Source organism: Nicotiana tabacum, chromosome 16 (genome assembly GCF_000715075.1).
Source record: "Nicotiana tabacum cultivar K326 chromosome 16, ASM71507v2, whole genome shotgun sequence".
NCBI classification, from domain to species: Eukaryota; Viridiplantae; Streptophyta; class Magnoliopsida; order Solanales; family Solanaceae; genus Nicotiana; species Nicotiana tabacum.
Window position 1 is genome coordinate 153,797,193 of NC_134095.1, and position 24,585 is coordinate 153,821,777.

Consider the following 24,585-nt stretch of genomic DNA (forward strand, 5'->3'; position numbering starts at 1 on the left):
GCAGAAGAAAGAAGAAGAAAACGAAGGAGGAGAAGGAGGAGGAGAAAAGAGGCTGAAGTTATTTAAAAGTGGGTACAAATTAAAAAAATTTAAAAAAATAAATATAAATTAAACGTGAGCGATCAAATAAGGTGCCCTGCAATTTTTACAATATGGTTCACAATCACTACTTTGACCTCATCAGATAGTTATAGTCATTGGCCAAATAGCCGATAAGACAATATACCCATCAAACCGCCCCTTCATGTATTTAATATTTAGCCAAAGCCTAAGTCATGCAACACAACCACATGACTCCATGATCCATGACTAAACGCTACTGCCACTACTGTTGGACATATGGGTTTGCCGGCCAAATTAGATATTTTATAATTTGACTTTAATGGGTTTAATATTTAAAACTCTTAGGATTAAACTCATTAAATTGATGGAATCATGAGTACGAAATTTAATTTTTATAGATTTTTAGAGTTTTTTTTTTCCATACACATTTATGGGAAAGATAAGTTTTATGATCTATTACATGTATTCTTTTTAGTTATCTATTTTTTTTGTCCTTAATCAAAGGTCTCGAGTAGCATAAAGTTGCATTTGTTAAGGAATATTTTACCCCTTAACGTGGGACTTTTTTCGCCGCGAACTCTAACGGGACTTCAATACAGATACCGAACATCACATGAGAAACTAAAATACTGTGTGTGTGTGTGTGTGTGTGTGTGTGTGTATATATATATATATATATATATATATATATATATATATATATATATATATATATATATATATATATATATGACATATTGATGGAATATTTACTTTTCATGTGCTAAGCTAGTTGCTCGAACTCTCCGAAAATGTCATTGGGTGCGTGTCGGATCCTTCTATTAATAGATCTCTCAATTTTATATCTACATTAGTGAATTGACTAACAACAACAACAACAACATACCTAGTATAATCTCACAAGTGGGGTTTGGGGAGGGTAGTATGTACGCAGACCTTACCCCTACCTTGTGAAGGTAGAGACTATTTTCGATAGACCCTCTGCCTAAGGAACACTAAACAGGGAACAACCAACAATAACAACAACAAAAGAAAAAATAAAGACACTACGTGTAGTAGCAGAGATCTAAGAAAATAAATTATTTACCTGTAAAAAGGTACAATTGAATCTATGCGTGATTTATAGACAGATGAATTAATTTGATCCCAAAATGATAATTAAGCTAGATAAAAATGTAATACTTAGCTTTAAGATGGAGATAAAACAACAAAAATTGTAATTCCGGGAGCAAGGCTTCCAGGGAGCATAACAACGATATAAATGGACAAGAAAATAAAATTATATTGAGCTTTGAACAGAGTGTAGTGCATGTTTGTCAGAAATTCGTATCTTACAATGATAATATAGCTCACTATTTATAGTTGCACATAAGGAACAATGTCCTAGGATCAACCCCCTCTTTAATGACAATTATGAGGGCCATTGAAGAATGTGTAACAGTAGTTAATGAATGCCATATTCTTTGTAACGGGTCGCGTACTTAATGTTGTAGAATATTCTTCATTAAATGCTACCGGGTGACAGATATTTAATTTATCTTTATAAGTATCATTCTCTCCGACAACAGACGTGATCTTTTCATGTGCTAAGCTATGTTGCTCGCTCTTTGAAAATATTACCACGTGCGTATTAAATTCTTAAAAAATAGTATATTTTTAAAACAAATACGAAAGAACTTTGAAGAGTCCGCGCAATACGAGTGATAAGTATCCAACCCATTTGGCGTAAAGCTTTGTAGAAAAATACCCCCCCACACACACACCTCTAACGACGCGTTTCAGAGAACGCTCCTATCTGAAGTAAAGCTTTAAAAAAAGATATTACTCCCTGAGCAAATTGTAGGCACCGTTATTCCCTACCCACTCCACCGCCCATCCAACCATTCTCTTCCTTCCCAATTCACCAAATGGAAACCAACACAAGAAAAGAAAAAAAAATATATTCAAAAATTTACCAAGTCGGAGAGATAAAAAATAATGTAATAATATTACGCCTTAATTTCAAACAAGTTGAGATTTATTAAATTCGTACGGATCGTGTCGCTTAATTAGTTTAATGAAAATTCGTTATAACTTAACTAATTTTAGATCGACTACAATTAAATTTCTGTATAACAGCCTTATTTGTTCGGGATCTTTTTGACCGCTATAGCGAAATATTGTTATAGGGAACAAATAATATAACTTAACATATAAATTGGTTCCATAAAAAGTTGACTTTTATAGTGAATGAATGACAGTTATATCGCGATGTTGCAGTAGCGAAGCCACATGGTCATAAGGGTGGTCAACTGACCATCCTTCATTGAAAAATTGCACTGTGTATAAAGTAAAATACAACGTTTTAGAGGTAGATAATATATATTAAATACCTTTTGTCGGAAAAATCTTTTTTACTTCTTTCAAATTTAAATACCCTTAAATTTTTTTTAATTTCGTTACTACAATACTGTTATAAAAAATTCTAACTGTATTAACTTATTCGAACCTTTTTCTTTACTTCGGAATTGAGATCAACAATGTGAAGAAACATACAGGCACATCTTCAGAGATCAAAAACATTGATAGATCTAAAATTTTGAGTCAATACAAAATATGATCACATTTTTTCTTAAATGATGAGTTCAAAAAATTTGTTCCAAGTTCCAACAACTGTGAAAACCTTAAATCTACCAATGGCAAGGCGACAGCATATGCTTTCCTTGGATACCATTCATTATATGCTCCATTTTTAATGCACGTACTATTGACCGAGCAAAAATATCAAAATAATACACTATTAGGGGTCGTTTGGTTTGAATACGGTTTATGCTGAGATAAGTTCTGTTGTAATTAATTATTTTGCTATTATTTTTTATTCATTGTTTGGTATGCTGTATTAAAAATGACAGTTGCATAATTTCTAAGAAGAAGGTATAAGTTATTCCGGAACTAATTACCCCACCCCTACAAGGTATAAGTTATTCCGGCACTAATTTTAATCCCGATATAACTTATACTAGGTTTGATAACCAAACAAAGTATTAAATTTTTATACCAGCACTATATCTACTTATACTCATACCAAACAACCCCTTAGTAAACTCAATAGTACTATAATTAAAATAATAATTCTTTTGCTTACTTTTACTTTATCACTATACTAAAAATATATTAGCAACTTTACTTATTCATTTTTGCAAACTAAAAAAAAATCAAAAAGAAAAATTTCATTTTACCCTTGTCATTAAGTACACATTCCTTAAATTATTTTCTAAAACTTTTTGAAATATTATCATTTTTATGAGTATTATGGTGAAATATGTAGTACTTCATTTATTATTTCTTAAGGGGAGCGCAAAGTCCATTATGGACAAGTAAAGGTGAACGACTGGTATTCAATATTAATAATTTAATAGTAATAATGTTGGATTAAACCAACCCATAGATACTTTGAGTATGATGTGATATTATCTGCTTTGGGCTAAACCCGTATGATTTTCTGAAAAGGCCTCACATTATTAAGCTTTTTAGTAAGCTCTTAATCTTTTCAGCTATTAATGTGTAACTTTGTTCGCACACCTACAACCCCCGAAATAAGTTACACATAGCCTACTACCACGATCCACGTGTTCCCCTCCCCCAACCCCCAATCAAGTTTCAGGTAACCTATTACCACAATCTAAAGGTCAATTTTGGTGATTCACTGTATGTCGCTCACATCGCTCGCACGATTTTACCTAAAAAAATTCATTGTACTAAGAGATCTATACATTTTATATGTAGTCTTTTAATGTTTTCAGCTAGCAACATAAAGTTAAACTCTCTATAACAATATCGTTATACAACAATCATTCGTTATAAAAATCTAAGTTATTTTTGAAACTAATTTTTATGTTATAAATATATATTATATACAATAGTACTTATAAAGGAACTAGACTGTTATAAGAGACATGAATGTAATACTTTATTCGCATGGAACAAAAGTACCAAAGTGGTAGACTCCTAGGAGAAAAAATATCTGTCCATTTTTAATAGTTGAAGCATTATTATATATAGAATCCGAGACACCCTCTTCTTACCATTCTCTCATCCCCTCTTTTTTCTCTCTCTCTCTGTATATTTCTGCTTATGTGTCTATTTATTACACACACATATACATTCGTGCCCCCTTTACCATTTACCTTTTGGTAATATACAGAGGGTGGGAAATTAAAGGAGAGGGATACATTTATTATCCTCTGTTTGTTGTTCTTTTCTGTGCTGGTTCTTGTATTTCATTTTTTTTTATGTTTGGTGGGTATGAATTCTTGATTTATTCATTTTCTCATACCCATTATACATTTTTTTTCTTTTTATCCTCATTTTTTAGAAACAAATTAAACACCTGCAGATTTCATTGCAGATTTATTACTATTACAAGAATCAAATCACTATTTTGTACCAGATATTCTTTTTCAAGTTTGAGTAGTGAAAATGGCTATATCTGAAAACGCGTAAGAAAAAAAGTTTGCAAAAATAGACAAAAAAGGAGATGGGATCTTATCAGTTAATCAGGGAGAAGAATGAGGTACCAAGATTAAGATGGGATCCACAACAAGTAGGGGAAAATAATGTGGAAATGCAAGGAGAAGTTAAGAATTTTTGTTCGCCGAATAGGATAATTGATGTTATTACAAATGATGGACAAAAGGAGAATAATGATTTGGAATTGATTGCTTTGACATCTCCAAATTTGACGACATTGCCCAAATCAAGTGCCGATTGTGTTGGCCACCATTTTCGCACCAAGCCAAAGATTGGTTCCAGTACTACATCAAGTGGAAGTGCAAGTGGCCGCCTTCTTTCTCTTGACATTTTTCGCGGTATCACTGTTGCGGTAATTTTCTCATTTTACCCTCTTTTGTTTTTTAATGACGGTGGTGTCCGGTAGCCGAGCTAGGATTTGGATTTTTATTAAGGGGCGTCAAGATTTTGAAAAGTTAGTATACAAATAAGTCAAGGGGATGCAATATGGATGTATGTGTATATATATATACACACACACACACACATGTAAAAAAGTAATTTTTACCTATCTAAATAGCGTAATTTTCCGGTGACACCACTTGGAGCTATGTGGCTCCGGCACTTGAGTCAGGTTGGGCGCACCTTGACTATTCCGCTAGCGAAATATTAAGAAATCACCTTAGTCTTTTTCTCATTTATCATTTTTATTGAATTTTTAATTCTTTGTTCTTTTTAATTTTTGTTAATGTGTGTATTACTAGGTATATACAGGATTCATATAGCTAGGGGAACTAGTTTGGCATTGAGGCTTATAGTTGATTGATTCAATGTGTGCGTATTGTTGACTCTGTCTATTTTTGGTTTACTTGTTTTGGCATTTTCTTGGGTTGGAGTTATTTGGATTTGAGGCATTTAAAGTTCACAGCTTTTTGGTTTGGTTCCTTCAACTTTGGCCTGCAACTTGTGATTTGTTTATGCTAGTTGCTCCAGGAGCTCACATACTACAGCATAGATAGCTTTAAAGCTAGATCATTATCCTTTGACTTGGTGTTCTGGTCTACATTTTCTTGAATTGAAACAACATGACCATGTAGGGACCTTGGTGATGTTTAGCTATGTTACTCGGACTCTTCAAAAATGTAGTTGGGTGCGTGTTGGATCCTCCAAATTTAGTGTATCTTTGGAGGATCCGGCACGGGTGCGGTAACACTTTCGGAGAGTCCGGCCAACATAGATGTTTAGGACGTAATATGATGGCTTGATGAAAAAGAGATTTTGACTTTTAAGCAGAAGTTTAATGGATAAACGCACTCCATTATTCTTAATAATGAACAGTTTTTTTAGGAGATTCTTAGTTCAGACTTAATAAACATGTCTAAAATTTTGTACTAAAAGCTAAGATATTGTGATTCTTAAAACCTAACGGCTTCAAGAAAAGGTCTTATGTTTCAATCATAGCAAGATCGAGGAAATTCAGCACAATTTACCATTTTGGAGGTTATAGGACAGTGATGAGAAAATTGCATAAAGGGGAGATGGAACTGAGCACGGTTACTAGGAAACGATGCCAGTCTTATTTGACTTGACAGATGTTAATAATTACTAAGAGGGAAATATAACAACAGATAATTCTTCTATGCACGTGTGAAAAAGGGAGTAAGATTGCCCATTTATTGTTTACGTGAAACTAATTCCTAAAACCTGAATGAGCAATTTGGTTTTTTCTTTTAAAGCTTATCATCTTATCCTCTCTTGCTTTTGGTTACACTTTTGCAGTTAATGATATTTGTGGAATACGCTGGTGGACTTTATCCTGCTATCAATCATTCACCATGGAACGGCATAACCCTAGCAGATTTTGTGATGCCATTTTTCCTCTTTATTGTTGGAGTGTCACTTGCACTTGCATACAAGGTATATATTTTCAACACAAATGTCGGATTAGTAAACTTAGTTTTGTAGCCAGATTTATTTATTTGAGCCAAAGCAAAAATGTGGATATTGATCTTATAGCAAATTTTATCTCTAAATATTTTGTAAATGGACAGTTGTGAATCAAGATGTGAAGGGAATTTGTATGATTTTATATCAGGAGCTTGTTTTTGCAATCCAATGTATTGAGTTTTATATATTTTTGCTACTTATGCTTATATAAGTTATTTTTGGTTTACAGAATTTGCCCTGCAGACTGACTGCGACTAGAAAAGCAATGCACCGCGGACTTAAGCTTTTAATCCTTGGACTCTTTCTTCAAGGTGCTCTTCTTAGTCATCTGTTTAACTTAATATCTTTCGACAGCTGTTTGTTAGGTTTGTCAGGAAGCGGCAAGCTATTATTTAGTCTATCAGATTCGTGGTTTGCAAGTATGAATCTGACGTGCTTTTGTATTATATAAGCAGGGGGCTATTTTCATGGTCTCAAAAATCTAACTTATGGAGTGGACATTGAGAAAATCAGATGGATGGGTATATTGCAGGTATGGTTTCATCAACCTTGACGGTGGTGAAATAAATGATAATTATATTTGTATCTATGTTATATTTTATACTTGTGTTTTTCATGTTCTTAAAGTGGATAATTTATTTTTGAACTTTTTTCCCCAGAGAATTGGGATATCATTTTTGTTGGCAGCGATGTGTGAAATTTGGCTTAAGGGTGATAATAAAGTCAATTCAGGACAATCTTTGTTGAAGAGATACCATCAACAATGGTAAGTTCCGAGTCTTTGACCATTCTGTCCAATAAAGATTATCCGAACATTTGTCACTTAAAGGTAGTCGTTACTAACTTTTTTTGACCAATCTGTCTCACTTATCTTGTGCAAAACATATTATTGTCTAAAGATAAAATCAGCTCGATTTGGTGGTGAAACTTTGATTGTGTTTAGAAGATGGTCCTCAAGTCACGAACTGTTCGAAATCTAATAGTAGAGAAACTTTATACTATATAGCAAACTGTTGTATTGACAGAGAGCCTCGAGGATGATTCCCAATGGCTACACAGCACTAAAATGTGGTTACTCTGTTTAAATCAGGTGCATAAATCCACAAATATGGTTTTTCGTTTTAACAAAATGCCCATAGGACAGTGAGTACTTAGTCCGCATAGCATTCCATCAGAATTGAAGATAGATACGTAAATGTGGATGCTGACACCTTTTAGCTTCTTGAAGTGATAAATGGAGTGAATCTGTAAATAAAAGATCAAGGATGCTAAAAGCTGAGTATATAGAGATTATTCTGCTGTGTGTGTGTGTGTGTGTGTGTGTGTGTGTGTGTGTGTGAGAGAGAGAGAGAGAGAGAGAGAGAGAGAGAGAGAGAGAGAGAGAGAGAGAGAGAGACTGTGTATGCAAACAGTGCCATCCTGAAATCCTTTAAATGGTCTGTGTTGATAGGCAGCAAATGACAATTCTCTACATCATAAGGTAACTCCTACAGATGCCTTGTTAAAAGAAAAAGGTAATTTCTACAGTCATTGAATCTTCACTGTCTACTGGTGCTTTGGTAATCTCCTATATCAGCATCCCAAGGGTGAGACAAGTACCATTAGAGTTGTCGAAATGCAAAGGAGCTCCATTAGTATGTCCAAACAGTATCTTGGTAGGGGAAACAGTGGGACGTGACAATGCTTATTCAGATCTAACAGGATTTTGTCAATGTAAATTTTGGAAATTAAGTTAGTAGTTACTTCAAAGTAAATTATATAACAAGTTACTAATAACAATCAGTTGTTAAAGTCTGTGTAAAGACAGATCCATATCCATAAATGGTATGGGCTGCAGTATTTTTTTTTTTTTTTTTTTTTTTTTTGTGTGTGTATATATATGTTGTAGAAGATAAATGACTTCAAGTATTCCTTTTCTTTTTTGGTTTAATTTATTTTCTTTTGTAGTTTCACATATAACCTTAGTTTTTAACATTCTTCTGTCAATTTTTTTATGCTTAATGTTCACTCTACCGTTTGTTCATTTCCTTTTTCTCTCCTTCATTTTGGTGTTTCCAGGGCCATGGCGATAATGGTTACGGCTTTATACCTTTCTTTGTTCTATGGTTTATATGTTAATGACTGGGAGTATCAGATGCCAATGGATACATCCTCTTCCAGAACAACGACATTCTTAGTAAGTTCACTGTGTTTAGCTGTCTATTTTAGTTTTAGCTTAAAGTCTGGGATCACATCCCATTTCTCAAATGAAAGCGATGGAATTCCTTAACATGATTACCTTCTCTTTGAAGGTGAAATGTGGTGTACGGGGAGACACTGGGCCGGCATGTAATGCTGTTGGAGCGATTGATCGAAAAATATTGGGTATTCAGCACTTATATACAAGACCCATTTATGGACGATCAAAAGTATACTTCATCTCGAAGTCCTTAGTATTTCAGAGTTTCTCTTTTTGTTTCTTTCCATTTTTGGCATTCCTTGATGTTTAAAATATTTGATTATTTCCTTAACAGGAATGCAGTCTCAACTCCCCTGACTACGGTCCCCTTCCTCTAGACGCTCCATCATGGTGTCAAGCACCTTTTGACCCGGAAGGACTTTTGAGGTTTGTTATTGGTACCTCCTCGTCTTTATGTTGGCAGAAACATCGTTTTGTTGTGCCGCTCTGTCAAGCTATGCGCATGACTCTCCAAAATGATGCCGCGACCGTGTCAAATCCTCCAAAAATGCACTACTTTTGGAGGATCTGACACGCACCCGCAGACATTTTTGGAGAGTCTCGTGCAACATAGCTGTCAAGCCCCTTTCCGCTGTCACACTCTTCTGCTGTTTCTTTGGTTGAATTTTTGTGAACTAAGTTCATATTACTTTACTGTAGCTCATTAATGGCGATTGTAACTTGCTTCATTGGTTTGCATTACGGGCACATCATTATCCATTTCAAGGTTAACATTTTTTATTGCTTTCTCTTTGATGTGTTATATTTTTTTCTTTGGACGATAAATTTATGTATTTTTTTGCTCTCTGTCCTAATGTATTCCAGGATCATAAAGTTAGAATTCAACAATGGTTGATACCATCCTCTTGTCTTGTACTGTTGGGTTTAACTTGTGACTGCCTCGGTAATCTTCTCTTTTAATTTTCTGTTCTTTCTCATGCTACAAATTCAGATTTTTGTTTACTGTAAGAGAATAACTATACAGTATTCGTCTGAGATGTAGATCTACTTTGTTTCTTCTATTAACTAATCTTTTTCATTCACTTCATTTAGGGATGCATATGAACAAGGTTTTGTACTCCTTCAGTTATATGTGTGTTACTGCTGGTGCCGCCGGCTTTCTCTTCACTGCAGTCTATATGATGGTTAGACACTATACATCTCTACTGGTCTTTCCTCGTGTATTATCTGAATATGAAGTCAAAATTTTGTAATAATTTTTTGGTAGCTGGTTTTATCTTAAAAATTGACTTCTCCTAGAACTTCTGATAAAAGAACCAACACCGTTGTCTTTTATGGAAAATATAACATGTTGACAACCACCTGATATAAAAGTTCATTTCTTTTATAGTGAGAGAGAACGAAAAGATACATGGAAACTCTCATCACCACTCATTTAAAAGGATACTTTTGGTATTCTGAGGCACTATTTCGATATTTTTCCTTTCCGTACTTCACCTTTAAGACTAGTTGCTTCTGTCAAAAACTCCAGAAATGCTAGGGCTGGTAAATATGTCGTTCTTTTGTTATATAGCTAAACGGTTTGGTCTTTTTATAGGTTGATGTGTGGGGTTATAGACATTGGACGACAGTACTGAAATGGATGGGAACTAACGCATTGCTGATCTACATTCTTGTATCGTGCAACATCCTACCTGTTGTTTTGCAGGGATTCTATTGGAGGCAGCCTGACAATAACGTTGTGAGTACATGCTTAGAATCTAAGCATTATCCATTCGATGAATTTGTGATCTTTCAATAGTTTCCTCTAACTAGATTATTCATTTTTTCGCAGCTCACATTGATTGGTATCGGACATAAGAAGTAGTAGACAAACAATTGGCATGCAGGGGCTTGAGCATTTATCCACAATGCTTGATTATTTTTGCGAAAGTGAGCTTTAAAGCAGGTCGAGGCAACTATCTCCCTCCTACGCATGACACTCTCTCTATATGTAAATTTATGTATATGTATATTAGATTAAGAGTGCACAAGCAACACACGCGCATCACATATATCAGTTCGATTTATTGATTAAAAACATGGTTTAATGAATGAGAAATCTGCTCATAGCAGCAGCAGAGGTATTGCCACTGATGTTGTACTCTTATGCTAAACTGTTAAGACTTTGTTATTTTTCAAGCGTCGATGCTGGAGACGACAGCTTAGGAAGGCGGATAGTATAGCAACTGCAGTGCATACTGTATGAGTAGTTAGTTGTAGGCTTGAATGAGATTGGCTCCCATTACACTGCTTCTTGCTGTATTGTTGGCCGGCCATAAACGTTTTAATCCCAGATTGGTTGGGGTCGATTATATGATTCTCTTTTTTCTCTTTTTCTCTATTCATGTTTGATATAGCTTGTGTTTAGGACACATTCCGATGCATGGGCGGAGCAAGAGGGGTTGGTCGGAAATCAGACAACAAAAGCAACATACGCATTTTCGGTAGAGCCGAGGAAAAATTTAGAGTATCGACAGCATAAAACAATAAATTTTAACCAAAATTAGAGGAATAAGGAAAAATTACATGATACAACAAACATATACACTAAAATCATTTGTACCTATATTTTTAGAAAATTGCCACTCGCAACTATATTTGAATTTTATAGCAAATTCACCTGTAGTTTTGAAATAAAAGATCAATTGTTTTAAACTGAAATAAGAGAGCAACAAGCTCTCGTAGCTTAGTTGATTGGAGCACACGCTTAGTGAGCGGAGTTCCTGAGTTTGATTCTCAACAAGAGCATTCTATATTTTTGCATTTCTATATTTATGATATATTCGTTATGTGTCTGAATACAAGTGATATAAGTTGATAATAATTGAACAGTACCTACAAAAGGTAATAAAGCAAATTATAGCTACTATTGTAATTAGGCTTTAAACTGTAGTGCTTTACAAAAATTCCTCAATAAATAACAGTAGTAATAAAATTGAAGGTATATTGTTTTTTATAATATACATATAGTAGATGATGAACCCCTTGGATTGAGTATTTAGGTGATTCATCGCAGTTGGTAGGAATACTAATTTCCCGTTGGTTTTGAACATATTATAATTTTTTTGTTGTTGTTATTCGAACTTACCTGTAAAGTCCAATATAATGTCATTTTGAAGAGTACTAGAATAGTATAAAAGTAGGTGCATCGACACCATCTTCCAAAACATACATTGGTCCCTTGTATGTAAAGACAAAATTAGTTCAACAATCGAACAAATTTAAAGTGAGAATAGTATGCGTTTACATAAAAGGAAATCTCAGCAAAAAAGTTAAAAATGCATAAATCAATCAAGCTTTTTAATTGGTATATATATATATATATATACATTTATCAATTTTGGGAAAAATATGTACATACGTACATTTATCAAGCAAAGAAAGAAGTCTAAAAGTAGAGGAGAATATTTTTCATTATTTTCCCTCTAAATGTTGAACATCATTAAGTATTGAATAATCATGTATTTATATATGGAAATTGAAGCTCCTTATATGCAATACTTTTCCTTTTTGAATAAATATAGGAATTTATTAATTATTGAGATTGTAACCTTACAACACATACAATATATATATGTGTGTGTGTGTGTGGCACTATAATTTGAACATTGTGAATATAACCTTCATGCATATAATAAACACATAAATATATCATAACCTAAGTAGAATTTTTTTTTTCAAAAAAATAAAATAAAGTATTTTTCACTGGTACCAACGTCGCATGAGCTTGACCGACCTAAAGAGCACGACCAAGTCTAAGACGAGCACGACCGTCGCAACCTAAGGAGACTTCTTTGATGATTTTCTTGGCACATCTCTATTCCTCCTGCACTCTTTTGGCAGAGTTGCAAACCTCTTTTTATCAGTGCAATAGTTATAAATAGTGTATTTATCCCTTACTCTACGTAAAAGTCTCCATTGTTGTTTATCCAAATCTTGAAATTCTTTTTGATCCCACCATTTTTTGCCTTGATTTGCACATAATTTTGCATTTACTGAAGCTTCACATCCATCTATGTGAAATCCTTTGTAAGAAGCAACAAAAGGTGCATTTGACCAATCTATTTTTTCAAGTCCACCTCTTGTTGCCCAATCATCTGCTTCCCATAGACTTGAGTATATCTTCATTGGTTGATCAAATGGGAATTTGACACCTAAATCTTTGCTGTTTTTGAATGTTCTGATTGGGTACTCATCTACAAAAAACCTGCATATATGCATAAAGTGTTTAATTTTCAAGTAAAAGCGTCAGTCCAGTACGTGAAGTATCCCGTGTTCATGCAGGGTTTGAGGAAGGGCCGCACCTCAAGGGAGTGTGAGGTAGGCAGCCTGTGTACCCTAATACAAGTATTAATAACTAATTCCATGACTCGAACCCGTGACCTATAAGTCATACAAAGATAATTTTACCGTTTACTCCAACAATCCCCTTCATAGTGTTTAATTCCAAGAAAAATAACAGTCCGATGCACGAAGCATCTCGTGTTCACGTAGGGTTCGAAGAAAGGCCGCACCCCAAAGGATATAATATAGACAACCTACCCTAATGCAAGCATCATTGGCTGTTTTCACGAGTTGAACCCGTGGCCTATAGATCACAAGCAGAAAATTTTATAGGTGGTCCAAGACTCCTTTTCGTAGTGTTTAATTTCAAGTCTCAGCAAATATTGCATGCCCTTAATTTGTTTATCATAAATTATTACAAGAGGAGGTGTCAAATAGACGGATTTGGGTCAGACAAGTCAAATTGATAAACAGGTTATGATCCAACCCCTCCAAAATGACATTTTAATTGATTTGACATGGTTATTTGGCCCGAAAATATTTAATGAGTTATAACCAACCAAAAGTTCAGTAATTTTAGATGGGTAATGAAAGGGTTGGGTTAAACTTGGACGCGTCAAAATGGGTCAAATTAATAAAGGGGTCGCAATGAAACACGTCCAAAGTTTGCTGGAGTCAAAATGACGTGCCTACTTTAGCAGATTTGACATGCCTACATGGCATCCCGATCATATTTAATGAATTTTTTAAGTAACCAATCAAAAGTTAAGTGATTTTAAAATAACAAAAAATAATTTAGTGTCTTTTGTAGAAAAAATCATAAGTTTGATGGCCTTTTGAGAAATTAATATTAAAATTAGCGCTAATACATGGAAGCAAATGTCAATGTAAGAGTAGATTAGCAAAGATTGTGACAGGACGGATAGAATCTATCACCCTCGAATTCGATAAATGAATAAAAGGTAGGAGTAAAATATAGAAAAGAGAGTAGCTTACACAATCTGGTGGAGATTCCACAAAACAGAATAGGTGTGGTAATCTTTGGTTGGATCAAACCATAAGTAAATCCTCTGCTCTTTGTCACCTTTCCCTCCTGTGTATATATTTGTTTGTACCACATATGGTTCTCCTGTTTTGTTCCCCAAAAACTCAAAGTCTATTTCATCATGCTCATTATTTTGTGAAGACAGCTGCACATAAAGGTAATTATAGCGTACGTAAATACTTATTTGTATTGAATATTTACATCCGATCAATCATTTTAACCTTAGTTAACGAAAAGTGAAGAATACATATCAACATGCAAATCATGGTGAATGATAAATTTGTGCGTGAAAGACATGTGTCTTACATACATTGGTTGGATATAAACACCCGATATGGATAAGTTTTTACCGTAAATATAATTCCCAGGTAAGACAAACAAAAACCAATAAATAAGCCAAAAACATAAGATTTTATACAAGTGGCTTTGGCTTATTATTTTGTACAAGTGGTGTCAGCTTATTATCACAACTTAACTCGTATATGAGTTTGAGTTGGGATCTGTAGAAATTTTTACGACTTTACTTTTTGTCGCAAATTAATATTTACTTTATATTATTGTCAAGCGATATCGATCAATTATGTTATCCATTTATTAATATACAATATTGATATACTCAAGGGCGAAGCTACAACCTATCAATGGTGGTCAATTGATCAACCTTCGTCGAAATATTATATTATATATATAGGTAAAATATTAGGTTTTAGGGGTATATAACATATATTTGTACACTTTTTATCGGGAAATTTTTTACTTCTTTCAAGTTTGAGAGTACGCCTCCGAATAAATTCCTCGCGTCGCTATCGAATATAGTACTATATGTTATGACTTACATAGAAAGCAGTGACAGTGCCTGCAGAATCACCAGCAACCATCTTTATGTGCATAGCAAAGTGCCCAAATAGGTAAGATCCTTTTGACTGGAATCCAGTACCTATGTCCCAAAACAAATGCAAAATCAGAACTTTGGGGTTTTTGATACTTTCACATTGACATTAATATAAAAAAAAATAAGGAAAATAAAATAAAATATAACACAACTTCTACATAGAAGATGTAGCAGATACTTAGAGCGTGTTTGGTATGACCGAAGTTATTTTTCGAAAAAATATTTTCATGAAAATTGTGTTCCAGTGTTTGGTTGGTCGAATATCTATTTTAAATAATATACATTAAATTAAAATTAATAATATTATTAGCAAATCGGTAAGGGCCTTAATGAACATTTTGAATACTAAAGATTAGTAATAATGTTTAACTGTAGATCTAGCAGAAAGTCACTTTTTTCTCATAAGAAAGCAAAGTCATTTATCCCATTTCTGTGGAAAATATTTTCTAATATTCAAATGCTAGATATTTTCCTGAAAAATGACTTATGTTATACCAAATACACTAAAAAGCACAGCATAGTGCACAAGACATCCCGTAGGGTCCGGGAAGGATCGCAACCTAAAGAATGTGACGTAGACTGCAGTCTATACTAATGCAAACATTAGTGGCTGATTGCACAGCTCGAACCCGTGACCTATAAGTTACACGGAGAAAATCAAACTTTAACGGTACTTCAAAGCTAATACACTAAGAAATAGTATTTTACCAGTGCGGTTGTCAAGGAAGAGCTGGATCTCACTGCCACCATTAAAGTATTTGACATGATCAGGAGCCCAAGTATTCTCATAGTTTCTTCCAAATGGTACATCCATTGGCTTCTTTGGCGCAGCAGCCATTGCTCCTACGACAAATAACACACACACCAACAACATATTCATCCCCATAATGTTTCTACTCTAATTTAATTTGCTCTAGCAGAAGCAGAGACGAATAGAATCCCGACACCCTTATTCAGTCGCTATGAGACTAAATAGGAGACTTGTTTGTTTTGGGATGAGAAAAATGTAAGTCATAGGCTGTTATATATAGATACCTAACGTGAAAAGGACTGTAACTTTGATAGTGTCGAAGCTGAATACTGAATAGAATTTAATGAGCAATTGATTAATGTAATATCTTATGCACATTCGTATCTCGAAAGTTTCGAGAGAGAGGGAAAGGTCAATGACTGGCATCAGACGCACGTGCACATGCATGTAACTTGCATAACTCTTTGAGTCTTTGGTACGAGTATTTTTACCTATAGTTAGCGGCCAGAATTTAAAGCTTATAAGTTCAAAGTTCAAAGTTAATTGGTTCGACCGAAATTGTAAGCTATACTCTAGCTAATCCCTGCCAGTTGTACAATAGTTTTACATTAGAAGTGTATTTTAACATGTTGAAGTATCCCTCTACTCTTAACTAGAGGTCTCGAGTTCGAGCCCTGAATATAAAAAAAATCCTGTTAGAGAGTGCTTCCCCCTTAATTGGGTCTTACGCAATGCGAATTCAGATATATTGAGGCTCCAATACGGGTATTGAATACTGGGTGGAAAACAAAAAAAAAACAAAAAATGAATTGTTTTACATGCGTTTCTTGAGTTGATGGTTTATCGGAAACAACATCTCTACCTTCACAAGATAGGGGTAAGATCTGCGTATACACTGTTAGATGTTTATCTAGATTTTCTTACCATAATTGGTTTTTCTATCTTATGAAGGAAAGGACAATATATTTACCATAATTGGATTTTTCTTTTCCTAGAAGAAAAATATAATTCTTTCATATTTGGCTAGTCATTTTTCTTGTAGGAAAAGGTTTGAAGTTCTATAATTGAAGATCCGACCTTCTCATTCAGCAACATCCACAATGTAGCCATAGAGAGCTTGAGAGTCTTGTTCAGGGGGAGAACTTTACGAAACAAGTGTTAGTGTGTCACTTGTGTTTGCCTCTTTGTGAGGTTGTTCTCTTGATATTTTGTGTTCATCTCCGCTGTGGACGTAGATCAGTTGACCGAACCACGTTAAATGTATGTGTATCTTTTGGTATATTTCTTTGTTGTATGATTTATCGTCGTTCAAGGTTTGCTTTACTAGCGTTCACATGACATCTAATTTTTTCGATCCAAACATACACTATTTTCCTTAGACCTCACTTATGGGACAAAGACTAGGTATGTTATTGGTTATTGTTAGAAGCACTTAATTTACCTTATTTTTTCATATCTCTAATCATACTTTTTATAAAAATTAAATGTTATTATTTTTTGACGAGCTGATAATATAGAAGTTCTTTTACACCGTTAATGAATAAAAGTTAAACTCACTGAGGGGTCGTTTGGTTGGAATAGGGCTTATGCCGGTATAAGTTATGTTGGAATAAGTTATGCTGGGATTGTTGTTTATTCACTGTTTGGTATGTTGTATTAAGAATGACAATTGTATAATTTCTAAGAAGAAGGTATAAGTTATATCAGTACTAATTACCCTACCCTCTATAAGGTATAAGTTATACCAATGTTTAAATTAACACCGAAATAACTTATACCTAATTTGCTAACCAAACTAAGTATTAAAGTAATATTAAATTTTTATATCATCCATATACTTTCTTATACCTCGTACCAAACGATCCCTGAATGAATTGATAGAAGAGTAGGGCACATGGCATTAACTTTGACACTAGCAGTGACCTCGTTTGACCGGATCCGACTCCAATTACTGTTAAATGCTCACCAATTTCACTCTTTTTTTTTTTGCACGATTACCACCACATTAGGATGGGTGAACGTAGTCAACATATTGATCTCGAGGTTGAATTATTTATTGACTTTTATTTAAATTATGTATATACTTGAAAATAAATAAATATAATATTCATAATAGGTGCGCAATCGTTGTCACCAAAAAGTAATTGCAATGGTTTCTTTTGATTGAAAAGTACTCCTTTCATCCACCATCAATTTTTTTTTTAATTTTGGTCCAAAATAAATGTCCATTTATATAATCAAGAAAGAATTCAATTTGTTTTTACAAAATTACCCTTATGTATATATCCCTAAAATATTTTCTTACTCCTCACATTAAATATTTTGATTAAGGGTATTTTAGTCATACCAGGTATTTTTGTATAGAATTTAGTATTTTCTTAATAAGCGTGCCAAAAGCAAATTGGTTACTTATTGTGAACCGGAGGGAGTAATATATGTTTCCTCCCACCAACACATATATCGAGCAAGTTTGCCGGCCAAAGATTAGGAATGAGAAGAAATTACTTAGCATATTTTACCTGTGCTAGAATTTGAATATGAAACCTGGTAGTTCTCTCCCATTTCATTGACCATTAGGACACGCCATTAACTGCCGTGGTACTCGACACCCTCTAACATAAAATTTGTATGTGCCTCTGATTAGGCTAAATTAACCGAGGCATTAGATTAGATGCTCTCTTTTCTTGTTTCTTAAGGCTTAAGTACGTGAGTCCATTCCTCAAACATTATAAAAATAACAATATCTTCAATCATTTTCTGGTCGCGCCTTTATCTGGTTGCTTCCCTTAATTAGGTTACTTGAGTTATTGTTCTTTCTTTTCTTTGTCATTAATATTGCTATTAATACCTGGTGTCACAGTGAACCACGGCGATGATGAGGGCGAAGCAAATAGATAAAAAAAAAATGCTTATTTTTATGAGCCGAAATTTATACAAGGGAATTCAAAAATATACTAGAATGTCACACATAAGACTTGAACTTGCGATCTAAAGCAATGTTTGAACCCCTTTTGCCACTATTAGGGTGTACAAACCGAACCGGAAAACCGCACCAAATCGAAAAATCAAACCAAACCGATTAAAAAACCCGACTAGGTTTGATTTGATTTGGTTTGGTAGTGAGTTAAAAAATCCGAACCAAACCGACATATAAATATATAATTTTTATATATACTTTTAAGATTTTATATAGAATTTTTTTTAAAAATGTCTAGAAATATTTGGGATTCTCTTACGGGATATAATATTTAATAGTATATGAAGGGCTACATATTTATTAACCTTAAATAATGTGTTGTATGATCACTTTATCATCAAGTGTACTGAAATGCGTTAATCTCTTTGTTCTTCCATATTCATATCATATATTAAGATCGATTAAATTCTTATATCTTTTTCGAATATGAAGTGATTATTACTATTATTTAGCTATCATATTGATTTTTATGTTTAATTACCAAATTTGGTTAACCCTGAAAGTGTACATCAATGAATCATTATTGTCAGACGACTAAAAAAATAAGTATTATGTGTTACTAAGAAAATTTTCCCATAAGAATATTTTAATAGATAATATGTTTGTCAATTTTTATATTTTTACTAAACATATATTTACTTATAAAAAACTTAAAAAAGTAATATTGAAATAATATTTAAGTAACAAAAAAATTCGAAAAACCCGGCAAAACCGAACCAATCCAAACCGATATAGTTGGTTTGGTTTGGTTTTGATAAAAACCAAACCAACCCGGTCCATGTATACCCCTAGCCACTACACTCAATTCTCCTCTTATATTAAGAGAGTTCAACAATTTATATATACCAAAAAAATTATTTTTACCCTAATTACGGTCTAATTTTTCCGACGGAGGGGCTTCAAACCCCCTTGGCTCTACATAACCTGACGGAGGGACTCGCCCATTTGCCACCCCTATTCAGCTATCAGAACATAAAAATTTAATCTATCAAATTTAAATCCGAAAGTCCTTATGTGACAAGCTTATTTGCCAAAACAAATTCTTGCTTCAGTTTTGCAAAAAGCAAAAGCACAAGGGCAGACGTGCAATAAGAGGTGGGTAATGGCAACAGATTATAGCACATGACATGTGCCACTGTGCCAAGTCCTGGCAACAGTTGTGTCAATCCAGGGCACATGAATATATATATGATCATGCAATTATTATATAATACGTACTTTGCAAGATCGTCAGATCAATTAAAACAACTGGACACAGTTAATTGTCACATTAAGTGCAGAATATCATATATCCATCTGGCTTTAATTTCCCAGTTCATAACTTGGGAATATCCATGTATATAGCTGCCATTTAATGCAGCATCTGGATCCAACCCCATTGTATTAAGGCGGTCCGGTGTATTAAGCTTCCGCTATGTGCGAATCCGGGGAAGGAAGACCACAAGGGTCTATAGTACATAGCCTTAATCTGGTGCAGAAATTATTTCCACGACTCGAACCCGTTACTTCATGGTCACATTGTTTGACTAAAAAGTGTCAGATCTTTTTATTAAACTAATTAGAAAGGAAGATTTAAGCCAAATCCTAGCCAAAGATAATTTATCCTAAATCCAAGATAGAGAATAAAAATAAGTAAGCATAACTGAACATAAAATTTAACCGTAATAATGATTGGATTCCACAATGTAAGGAAAGGATGATCATTTTCATAATATTAAATAATAATGAAGAGTATACAAATAAAAAGGGTCACCGTTCTTTAACAGAGATGACCCCCATACATTTAATATAATACAACTAATGATGAATACTGAGGATTTGGGCTTCCTTTCTCCTTGGCCAAGAGCCCAAGATGAAGATCCTTTCTTCTCTGTCAAAAAAATATGTCTACATATGTATGTGAGTTTTTGTCCACCCCCTTTGTTATTCTTTCCTCTGATATTTATACTAAAGCACTTTCTTTACCCAACGGTCCTTAACTGGAATACCTTAGCTCTTGAAATATTCTGTGGAATATTCCTCTAAAATGTCTAAGTATTTGAATCAGCCGCTTAGGCCGAATTGAGTGCTCGACCTCGGCCGTAGCTGAATCGCTCGTTAGTATATTGCTTCCCATACGTGAGCTCGGCTTGGTCGGCTCTCGGTTGTCCTCCCTTAAATGAGATTTTCCTATTCGGATTTCGACCCATACAGTTAGTCCCTTCCGCCTGTTGAGGTCGCCCATGGGCGAGCTCGGCGGGTGGACTATGCCAGTTGCGTTTTTTGAGAAATCTGAGAAACGTTGGCCGAAGAGTGATTCCCCTTTGTTGGGCAGGTGGAGAGGAGACGATTCAAAAGTCGTACTTGACTGTTATGTCAATTTGAAATGACACCTTTTTCATGCGTCATTATGGGGCACGTTCCCATACGTTACATCGTTTCCCTTGCTTCTTCCGTTTCGAAATTAATAAGGCGGCGTTTGGGATTTCTTGATTGGGGTGCCTGTGTTCTTATAAATAGGGATATGCACTCCTTATTTGAATTATTGTATTTTAGAGCCCTTGAAGCCCGAGTTCTTTGTCTCTTCGAGTTTTCGGCTTCTATGTTTTCTTCCTCTCCTTAGTATCCTTTGCTACTTTCACCTCCTTCATCTTTGTACTTCTTCTTCACACACTCAGAAAAAAATGGCCAATGCTTCTTCTGACCCTATGAAGTTGGCTGCGGATGTTCCTCCTCGTGAGGAAGGGGTGGCCACGGTGGAAGATGAAAACTTGCCCACCGTGGATGAGATAATCCCACGCTCCGGGAAGGCTAGATCAAACTTCAAAAGCCTGTCTGAGAATGAACCTGAACCTGTCATCTCTACGATGGATGCGGCGGTGATTACTGCGTTTAGAGCTAAGTGGCGAATCCCGACCCACGTTGAGATCATTCCCGCTGGTAGTGATGTAGTCCAAACACACCATCCGGGGTACTACGCATTTTATGCGTACCTGTTTGTCGTTGACTATAGACTTCCTCTTCCCTCCTTGGCAGGGGATTTTTGCGATTTTACAATGTGTGCCTGGCTTAGCTCTCTCTGTACATTTACAAGCTTTTCCTTATGCCAATCAAATATGCGGAGTTGCCCAGCCATGGTATTTCTCTATGCCATGTGCTTCACCTCTTCGCCCCAAGTTTTCATAGGGTTACGGTGAATCAAATGCGCCATCGAGGGACCAAGGGGTTGGTAGTGAAGATGGACGATAAAACTAATCATCGTTTTTGGGAAAATTTCTTCTACATGAAGACATCGCATGTTGCATCGAACCCCTACGGATTTCCCGAGGAGTGGAACTTTGCTCGTAATCTTTTTCTTTCTAAAAATGGTCGTTTTTTTGGGGTAATCTTATCGTTTTCCTTCTTCCTTTACAGCCCAGCGGGATCATCCTTCACTGATCATTGACATTCGTGACTGGGTGATTCAGGTCCTACCCCATACTATGGGGATTCGTGAGTGGTCTCACTTCAACGAGAGGTTTGGTTGTAGACCTGCGGCCGGTGAGTCGTCGTTTGCTTCAACTGTTGGCTTTTATACTATCATTTATACCCTCTTATCTCTCTTCTTTGTTTATAGATCGTAGAGCAGTAAGGTGGGAGATGGCTCCTACGCCTTCTTTTTGCAAGTTGGGTATCTTACCCGAGCCCGTACTTGCTGTGGCTGCAAGCAAACCTGCTCAGAATGCCGCTATCCCGTAGACCTCGACTTCGCGCTGGCCTGGCCGCCTAGGTGCTTCTTCCCTAGCAGGGGTTTCGTCTCCCGCAATTCATTTGGTGGACAAGTCACTGGGGGACGACGGCGAAGAGGTTCCATTAAAGAGGCGAAGAATAATGGCTGAGACCGAGGGGCCTTTGAGGGGTAAGCTCGTGTTGGTGGTGCCTGAACCGGGCTGGGGTATTGGTTTGGGCATTGAAACCGTGCCTTCTCCGATTGTGGAGATGGCTTCTTTGGAAGGGGCAGAGCTCGGAGGCTGCTGCGATCATTCCGAGTGGTCCGTCGGCTTCACAACAGGCCCATGCTTCCTCTTCTGCTAGCGAGAGGGTAAAAGGAGTGGTTATAGATGACTACGAGTCCGATTCGGATATTGACCCTGAGGACATAAGAATGTTTGGAGAGGGGTTCACTTGGGTGGAATCGGGAACGGACTGTTCTTCCCGCGTAATCGAGATTTCCCCAGACTTAGATTTGTTGGAATACATAGTAAGTCTGGTGCCCCAATTTTGTTGTTCTTTGTTCCGCTACCAAAAACATGGCCCTTCAGGAGGCGTAGCCGGAATTGCTTTGAGGGTGAGTTCTTTAATGCTTTCTTCGTTTCACGTCTTCTATTCTTGCTGACTTTTCTCTATCCTCTTTTCTTTCTTCAAACTTTCATTTTGGAGACTGAGAGTCTCCACCGCGAGGAGAGGTGGGTTGCTATTTTCCAGAAGATGGCTTCAAAGTACAGCCAGTACCGTGACAGGTACCGCGAGATGCATGCACGACTTAGGGAGGGCAGCAATCTTCAGTCCCTTAGGGAGGAGTTGGAGCGGAAGGACGAGGACCTGATGCGGTCCATGGGCAGGTGCAGCGAACTTGAGGGGCTGCTTAGGGCTAAAGAAGAAGAGCTCGAGGTGGGCAAGGGTGTTGCGACTGAGTGTATTGATCTTCAGGCGAAGGTGGTCTCCTTGAGGGTGGAGCTTGAGTATAGTGATTATAGATTCGCTGGTCTAAGTGTTGAATTGGCGGAGAAGGCGACCGAATTGGAGGGGAAGGTGGTTGAATTGGAGAGGACCGAAAGAGCCCGAGTAGCAGACTTGGCGAGGAGTGCGGCACTGGAGGATTCTATCCGCGTTCATAGGTTTGAGCCTGCAACTGAGATGGGGAAGACTGCTCTGAGGGAGGCATGACTTGATGAGAGAATTGGTGATCTCTAGAGAGAAGTCTCGACCCTGGGCGATCAAATTTCTGTTCTCTAGGTTGAGAAAGCTCAACTGTTGGCTTCGACTCTTCCCGCGTCCGTTTCTCGCCATTTGTACGAGGTGTGGATCCACATTAAGGCTCAGTGGGATATAGATAAGGGTTTGTTGGCAGCGAGGAATGTTTCGGAAGCTGCTTTTGAAGAGGTCCGTGTCAAAGCGCGTGAGGCCCGGCTTGCGTGTGCTATGACCCCTACGACACCGGAGGCTGATGGAGATGATGAGGCTGAGGATGGACTTGCCTTAGATGATGAACATTCTGATGGAGAAGGTGATGGTGGAGGTGAAGATGCCGAACCAAGTGGTGAGAGAGATGATGGCGTGGAAGATGCTGAGTGAAGCTTTGTACTTTTAATTTTTCCTTTTTTACTTAGATTTTTCTTCTCTTTTTTTACTTGGTTGGGTTGGTGGGGGCCCCCTTTTGGCACTTTGTAAGATGCTTATCTTTTCTATTTTCCTTTGAATGAAATAGTCGGCTCGTCTTCGTTTGTATGTTTTTGGTTTTATCTTCTCTTTTCTTTTCGAATTTCTTGGATTTTCTCGCAATAAGTCCTTGACTTTTGGTAGTCGATTCGCGCGAGATCGAATTCGATCTGCTAATTCGGGCGAGGTTGAACTTGACTTTGTTAACTCGAGTGAGGTCGAATTTCAACTTGCAAATTTGAGTGAAGTCAATTTGGACTTGTTAATTCGAGCGAGGTCGAATTTTGTCTTGCCAGTTTGAGCGAAGTCACTTTTGACTTGTTAATTAGAGCGAGGTTGAATTTTTCCAATTTGAGCGAAGTCACTTTTGACTTGCCAATTCGAGCGGGGTGGAATTTTATCAATCTGAGCGAAGTCACTTTTGACTTGCCAATTCGAGCGGGGTCAAATTTTATCAATTTGAGCGAAGTCACTTTTGACTTATAAATTCGAGCAAGGCCGAATTTTGACTTGCCAACTT

The 24,585-nt window shown here is 36.0% G+C and overlaps 2 protein-coding genes across 2 annotated transcripts; one reads left to right on the forward strand and one right to left on the reverse strand.

The window, feature by feature from the left end:
- Positions 1-4,018: 4,018 nt before the first annotated feature.
- LOC107807680 (uncharacterized) lies at positions 4,019-10,813 on the forward strand. Its single transcript, XM_016632111.2, has 13 exons — positions 4,019-4,924; positions 6,331-6,468; positions 6,728-6,809; positions 6,954-7,030; positions 7,158-7,264; positions 8,557-8,674; positions 8,790-8,906; positions 9,012-9,103; positions 9,377-9,443; positions 9,542-9,620; positions 9,770-9,861; positions 10,275-10,418; positions 10,512-10,813. Exons 1-13 carry the CDS (start codon positions 4,580-4,582, stop codon positions 10,542-10,544), a joined length of 1,491 nt encoding a protein of 496 aa, XP_016487597.1. The 5' UTR covers positions 4,019-4,579; the 3' UTR covers positions 10,545-10,813.
- Positions 10,814-12,360: 1,547 nt separating this feature from the next.
- On the reverse strand, positions 12,361-15,945 carry LOC107807679 (xyloglucan endotransglucosylase protein 2-like). The gene is made up of 4 exons (XM_016632110.2): positions 15,649-15,945; positions 14,885-14,985; positions 14,000-14,193; positions 12,361-12,926 (listed from the first exon to the last, which is right to left on the reverse strand). The coding sequence occupies exons 1-4, from the start codon at positions 15,824-15,826 to the stop codon at positions 12,500-12,502; spliced, it is 900 nt and encodes a 299-aa protein (XP_016487596.1). The 5' UTR covers positions 15,827-15,945; the 3' UTR covers positions 12,361-12,499.
- Positions 15,946-24,585: the final 8,640 nt, after the last annotated feature.

Excerpts from the sequence above, each read along its gene's own strand:
- LOC107807680 (XM_016632111.2), top strand. The coding sequence starts at position 4,580 with ATGGGATCTTATCAGTTAATCAGGGAGAAGAATGAGGTACCAAGATTA. Across the intron at positions 9,444-9,541 it reads ACATCATTATCCATTTCAAG|GATCATAAAGTTAGAATTCA; the intron begins GTTAACATTTTT and ends AATGTATTCCAG. Across the intron at positions 9,862-10,274 it reads TCACTGCAGTCTATATGATG|GTTGATGTGTGGGGTTATAG; the intron begins GTTAGACACTAT and ends GTCTTTTTATAG.
- LOC107807679 (XM_016632110.2), bottom strand. The coding sequence starts at position 15,826 with ATGGGGATGAATATGTTGTTGGTGTGTGTGTTATTTGTCGTAGGAGCA. Across the intron at positions 14,194-14,884 it reads GCACTGTCACTGCTTTCTAT|CTGTCTTCACAAAATAATGA; the intron begins GTAAGTCATAAC and ends CTTTATGTGCAG. Across the intron at positions 12,927-13,999 it reads TGGAATCTCCACCAGATTGT|GTTTTTTGTAGATGAGTACC; the intron begins GTAAGCTACTCT and ends GCATATATGCAG.